General features: G+C 53.8%; 1 protein-coding gene across 1 annotated transcript in view; it reads left to right on the top strand.

Moving 5' to 3' along the window:
* The first annotated feature begins 1,186 nt into the window (after positions 1-1,186).
* The window catches only part of DNAH17 (dynein axonemal heavy chain 17), a 117,405-nt gene continuing 111,923 nt past the window's right edge, over positions 1,187-6,668 (top strand). Inside the window, exons 1-6 of the mRNA XM_046677445.1 lie at positions 1,187-2,623; positions 3,609-3,980; positions 4,572-4,765; positions 5,698-5,890; positions 6,110-6,209; positions 6,468-6,553. Of these exons, the coding sequence (XP_046533401.1) occupies positions 3,636-3,980; positions 4,572-4,765; positions 5,698-5,890; positions 6,110-6,209; positions 6,468-6,553 (918 nt within the window). The 5' untranslated portion in view covers positions 1,187-2,623; positions 3,609-3,635. The remainder of the gene's footprint in view (positions 2,624-3,608; positions 3,981-4,571; positions 4,766-5,697; positions 5,891-6,109; positions 6,210-6,467; positions 6,554-6,668) is intronic.

Here is a 6,668-nt window from a genome sequence, read left to right as displayed (position 1 = left end):
GTGCCTGTCCCCAGCACTGCTCAGTGGCCCAGGAGGCCAGGGCACTGATGAGGTCATCTGTGTGGACACTGACGTCCCCTGGGGTGATGCAGAGGAGTGAAATCTGACAGTGATCTAGAACCCAGAGTCCCGAGGGAGTGCAGGATGGCAGGATGGCAGGGTGGCGGGGGTGTGAAGCGGAAGGCACGAAAGTGAAGGCACGAAAGTGGCGGGACAGCCTGGCTCTCAAGGTGAAGTGGGGTTTCTGTGTGCGTGGTAAAATAGAACGTAAAATTTACCATTCTAACCATGGCTGAGTGCACAGCTCAGTGACATCAGGCACACTCACATTGTTGTGCAACCATCGTCACCATCCATCTCCAGGAATTTTTCACCCTCCCCAACTGAAACTCTGTCTCCAGGACACGGTAACTCCCATCCCTCCATCTCCCATCCCCCGCTGACCTCCCTTCCCCTTTCTTTGTCTGCAAATTTTACTCTCCTAGGAGCCTCCTGTGAGTTCATTTCCCTGATGACTAATGAAGTTGAGTGTCTTTTCACATACTTATTCATTTGCATATCTTTCTTGGAGAAACGTCTCTCTATATCCTTTACCCATTTTTAATTAGGTCGTTTGTGTTTTTATTATTGTTATGAGTTCTATGTATATTCTGAATACAAGTCCCTTATCAGATACATGATTTGCAAATGTTTTCTCTCACTTTGTGAGTTGTCTTCTCACTTTCTTTGCAGTGTCCTTTGAAGCCCAGAAATTTTTTGTTTTGATGGTGCCCAATTTATCTGTTTTTTTCGTGGGTCTCTTATGCTTTTGGCGTCCCACGTACGAAACCGCTGCCTCCTCCCTGGTCACGAAGCTCTACTCCTGTGCTCTAGTCTAAGAGTTTTATAAACTTAGCTCCTACAGTTAGGCCTTTGATCCATTTGTAGTTAATTTTTGTAGCTAGCGTGAGGCAACTTTCCTCCTTTGCATGTGGATATTCAGTTGTTCCAATACCATTTGTCGAAAGACTGTTCTTTCCCACTGAATTGTGGCACTCTTGTCTGAAATCAACTGTCCACAAAGGTCAGTTGGTTTCTGGGCTCTCAGTTCCAGTCCACTGACCTGTGAGTCCATCTTCGCGCCAGCAGCACTCAGTCTTGGCTGTGCTGAGTTTTGACATCAGAAAGCTTGAGTCCTACAACCTTGCTCTTTTTCAAGGTGGTTTTGGCTGTTCTTGGTCCCTTCCATTTCCGTATGGATTTTAGGCTGGGTTTTTCCATTTCTGCAAAAAAAGCCAGCTGGGATTTTGAGAGGGCCTGTGTTGAATCTGTAGATAAGTTTGAGAAGAACTGTCATCTCAACAGTGTTGAGCCCTCCGGTCTGTGAGTGGGGATGGCATTCCGTTCATTCAAAGCTTCTTGAACGCCTTCCAGTGACGTCTTGTAGTTTTTCGTGTGTAGGTCTTGCCCTTGTTTTCAAAAAAATTATTCGTGATTATTTTATTCTTTTGGTGCTATTGTAAATGGAGTTGTTTTGATAATATTGTAAAATGAGGATTGCTTTCTGAATTTCATTACCGGGTTGTTCATTGCTGGTCTACAGAAACACCGAGGATTTTTGTATGTCAATCTCGTATCCTGCAGCCTTGCTAATAGTTGTTTTATAGATTTATTAGGATTTTCTACGTACAGGATCATGGCATCTGTGAACAGAGAGAGTTTCACCTCTTTTTTTCCGTCTGAAAGCCTCTTTTTTCCTTTCTTGCTGAGGCACCCCGGCTGGAACCCCCAGCATGGTGATGAGGAACAGTGCTGAGAGTGGATGCCCTCGTCGTGCTCCCGACCTTCGCTCACTGTTGGGATGAGCTCCAGGAAATAAAGTGCATCTTCCGCTCCCTCCGCCCGGCCACCAAAGCTGGCTTTTCCGGAAGATAAAGGGAAAATGCTGATAGAGGCAGAAAGCGATTGATCCCAGGTGGAAGCTCACAGGGGAAAACAAAGTGATCATGGGGGGAAATCTAATGAATATTTATTTATTTAACTACCAACTACTTAATTACATTTTTAATAATAATGTTTTAGAACTAAAATTCACGACAATGATGTATAAGTTGGGAGAGAATGCCTCATCCAGGAAGAGGGCAGAAGCAAGGACTGTTACACTGTGACAGGTCAGGAGGCGTGTGATAATGTCCATGTGCCCCGAAAGAAAGACAGAAGATGTATGATAACTGAGCTAATAGGAGGAATGAAATAATAAAAATTATTTAATCTAGAAGAAGTCAAGAGAGGAAAAGAAAGGGAACCTAGAAGAGGCCAGGCAGATAGAAAGGGTTTAAGAAGAAGATAATTTAAATCCCAATCTATCAGTAATTACGTGACATGAAATGGGCTAAATGCTCCAGTTCAAAGGCAAAGATTGTTGGATGGAGTTTTAAAATATTACAGCCTGAGAGCCTGTCCGCTGTGGGGCATGATGGAGGGTTGCTCATTTGCTGCGCTGCCACTGGTCACTTGAGAAGGTTCCAGAAGTTCCATGGCAGTTGGAGCCCCTCAGGGAAGGGAGCCGTTTGCTTTACTGGTCTGGGAAAGAGCTGCCCATCAGTTTGTCCTGCTTGAGACTGGAGCAGCCGTTTGCCGTCAGGTGGGTGCTCGGAGGCAAAGCTGGGGGCTTCAGAGGACAGAGGACCCAGGCCCTGGCGGACGGGAGACCCATCGCCCACCCGGAAGTTGCTCTGCTTCCCCTTCAGAGCTGATCAGGGGTCTGGGCTTGGGATGCAGGCTGCCCATAGCCAGCCCGGCCCCTTCCTGGACGGCTGTCTCCCTGGTGTCCTCACTCCAGCCGCTCCAGACTATTCTCCACCCTGCGTCAGCCCACAGTCTTCTCCTGGAAGCCCCCCACCCTGGCTTCTTCCTGTCAAGTCCTGAGGGCCAGCGTAGGTCCACCTCCCCGAGAAGCTGTCTCTGAGCTTCTCCCAGGGGCAATGTGAGCAGCTTCTGGGGGGTCTGTGAGGAGTCAGCAGTTGGATCCCTTTATGGGCACGTGGTGGAGAGTACAGGGGGGAGGGGAGAGGCTGACGAGCAGGGCAAAAGTTGGGGTACACTCTGGCTGGGGTTAGGACAGGGAGAGCATGATGGGCTTCACACCCTGCAGGTCAGGGCCAGCCCTCCTCTTTCCGGGTTTTGCCCGTGTCCTAGGGGTGCCATGTCCTTCCATCATCTCCTTTTGGGACCCTTCAACCTGATGATGCCATCGTCTCGTTGGGCCTTCCCCCACCCCTCAAGCCTTCAGACTATCTCACCGCCATCATTTCCTTTTCCCCAGCATCCATGTCCACCTTTCCCAGCCTGTTACTTCATGGTCACAACTCACACAAGCACACACCGCTGTTGTGTGGCCCCGCTCCACGGTGCCACCCACAGCGAGGCAGGGCCAGCTGTCCAGCCAGGGCAGACGGGTGTGACCTCCTTGTGCCTCCCTCAGCCCATCCACAGCTGAAAGCAACACACTCACGAGGACCCTTTTTTCCTGCTTGGTTAGAACAGGGATGTCCAATGGTTCTGGTGACGGATGGGAAAGCGAGATCCCCAGAAGTTGTGTCGCATCCGTGTCTCTGCTCATTTAACAGGTGACCGTGGTGTAGGGAAACGTCGAGATGACGATTACACCGGACGCCAGACTAGAGTATTTGGAGGGAATAGCTTCTCTCATCCTGAAGTTCAAGCCGGACAAGTGGAGCAGGATGATTGGAATGGAAGAGAATGTGGCGTTGTTCACCGAGTTCTTCGAGAAGCCGGAAGTCTCGGTCCTGGTGATGACGCTCCATCCCTCGGGCATGATCCTTCCCTGCCTGGGCTTCCCAGCGTCGCTCAAGTCCAAAGGAGTTTACTTCATCAAGAAGAAACCTGAAAACATCAGCAAGAGCGACTACAAGGACCGTTTCATCTACGGGGACATAAGCCCGGCGCCTGTGGACCAGCTGATTGCGATCGTGGAGGAGGTGGGTGCACCCAGGCGGCCCACCCTGGGCCAGGGGCGGGGGGCTCAGGAGGAACAATCTCTGTTTCTCGTACTTTTGGGGAGTGGGCTAGAAGCCGGCTAGTCAGAGGGTGGTCCGCAGCCCGGCAGCATCAGCACGGCCTGGGAGCTGGTTGTAAATGCAGAAGCCCAGGCCCGCTGCCCTGACAGCTGGGACAGGCCTGCCTTCTGACCGGGCCTCCAGGCCATCGCCTTGGTCTCTCTGGATCTCATGAGAACCTCGTCCCTGCCGGCAGCTGTGGGACGGTGTGGGCCATTCGGACAGTCGACGGGCCTCCTCAGCTCTAAGACTTTGAGTGAGGAAGGGAGAAAATGGGCTGCTAGTTCTGCCTCTCTCTGCTGTCCTGCCTCCTCCGGGTGACACTCTCGGCAGGTATGGCAGCTGCGGCACGCTGGCACGCTCTGGCAGTCAGACCGGGCAGAATGCAAGTGACCCAGTCCTCTGGGCGTTGCTGTGCTCATCTGTGAACACACACGGAGGGCTCCCCACTCCTCCTGGGGGTCACTGAGCTGGAGATGGCGCGGGCAGAACTAGAGACCCATTTTCTTTCAGGTCCTCTACTCTCTCTTAAACCAAAGTGAAAACATGAGCGGATGGCCCCGGGTGGTCTCCGAAGACATTGTGAAGCAAGTCCACAAGCTGAAGAACGAAATGTTCGTGATGGGAGGCAAGATCCGAGGGAAGACCCTGCTCCCCGTTCCGGAGCACCTGCGGAGCCTGCACGGCACGCTGGAGTCCATGGAGAGGTAGGCAGGCCTGGCCCGGGGAACGCGCTGGGCGGAGAAGCATCTCACACCAGACCACCGAGGACAATCTGTCCCACTGCAAACGAAACATACGAGGGCAAGATGGTGCTGGAGTCCAAGGTCAAAGGCACAAGGACAGGACAGGATGAGGCGCTGGAGCCGCCTCAATTCCAGCTCCGGCAACCGCTGGACACCTGTGCTCTAGCCCCACCTCCATCACACATGTGCACCCGTCCCGGCATCACATGACATGCAAAGGATGTCACATTGTCATACATGTCACACAGCCAGGAAAAGGATACCCAGCTTTTGGACGTGGGGACTGAGGGGCAGTGAGGGGCATGGAAGGGATTTTCAGCAGGTGGAGGCTGCAAGTCAAGAGGGTGTAGCGTCCCAGGGACCCCAGGAAGCACGTGGACCCCAAGCTGTCCCCTCGCACCTGCCTGACCGCCATTTACAACTGCCTGATGTCTGAGTGAGGCCCTTGCAGCCGTTACAGTGTGATAGCTTGTTGGATTTGCTCACATCAGAGGGCGACCTCTCCTGGGGGGCTCATCCTACGGGCAGGTCCTCCCTGGATTGTCCACCAACCCCGAACGCATGCCCTGTGGTGACCCCCATGAGAACTGCTGGGAGGAGCCGCCTTGAGCACAGAATTTATTCCAGAGTTGGTCCTCCTCTTCCCCTTTCTTCGGGGTGCTGGCATCTCTGACAACACCCAGCATTTGCTCAGGGTCTGTCACAGCTGGGAGGTTTGGGGAATCCTCTGGCCTCCCCCAGGTGACTGTGAGGAGCCCAGGGACATGAGGCAGGACCAGTGCCACTGGTGGTTCTTTGGGGCCTGTTGGCTGAAGGAGGGAGGATTCCCGCCCAGAAGGGCCAGGGCTGTACCCGGGGCCGTGAGAGCATCTTCTCGACCTTCTGCTCTGCAGGATTCCCGCTTCCCTGGACAACTCGCTGCTGCACGCCATCGAAACCATCATCATCGACTGGTCCCACCAGATCAGAGACGTGCTGAGCAAGGACTCAGCCCAGGCCCTGCTGGACGGGCTGCACCCCCTGCCCCGAGTGGAGTTCGAGTTCTGGGACGCCCGGCTCATGAACCTGCAGTGCATCCATGAGCAGGTGACGCCTCTTTGTCGCCGCGGTGACCGGGCGCTCAGCTGCTCAGCCAGGCGAATTCATGAGCACCCACCCTCTCTGTGCTGATCCCCAGGAGCCCCGAGGGGACCCAGATAACCTGCGTCACTCCTCAGCTCCAGCCGGCTGCAGGGTCAGGTGGCCCTCGTCTGGGGTCTGCCAGTTTCTACTGAAGGGTTGATATTCTTCTTCTCTCCTTCTCAGCTAAATAGGCCCAAAGTGAACAAAATAGTTGAGATCCTGGAAAAAGCCAAAAGCTGCTACTGGCCAGCCCTGCAGAACGTGTATATGAATATCACTGAAGGTGGGCTGGCGACCCGCCCAAGAGCCGCGAGAAGCTGGGGATGCCTTCTGGGGGGGCTGGGGGAGGCCTGGCACCAACCCCGGGGGGCATACGCCTCCCCCATAAGCAGCTTCCCTGGGCCCTCCTTTTGAGGAAGGCCCTGTTTCTTAGGAGCAGGTCTCGATACACACACAGTTGCACCGTCGTCATTTCTGACCACCGCAGGTGGGGTCGATTTTCGCTCTCACGAGCACAGGCACTTATTCTTGTTCTGAGCAGGGCTGAAGGAAGCCAACGATATTGTTCTGTATCTGAAGCCGCTGCGGATCTTGTTGGAGGAGATGGAGCAGGCCGACTTCGTGGTGGTATGTTGTCAGGAGGAAGGTCACTTTGCAGGGGCTGCTCTCGTGTCTTGGGGAGCGGGGGCTGCGGGCCTCTTTGCTGTGATCAGGGGGGTGGTCCCAGGGATTGCCTCCTCCT

This window comes from Equus quagga, chromosome 11 (genome assembly GCF_021613505.1).
Source record: "Equus quagga isolate Etosha38 chromosome 11, UCLA_HA_Equagga_1.0, whole genome shotgun sequence".
Lineage (NCBI taxonomy): Eukaryota > Metazoa > Chordata > Mammalia > Perissodactyla > Equidae > Equus > Equus quagga.
The sequence above is the reverse complement of the archived record's forward strand: the minus strand, read 5'-3'. Positions and strand labels throughout refer to the sequence as shown.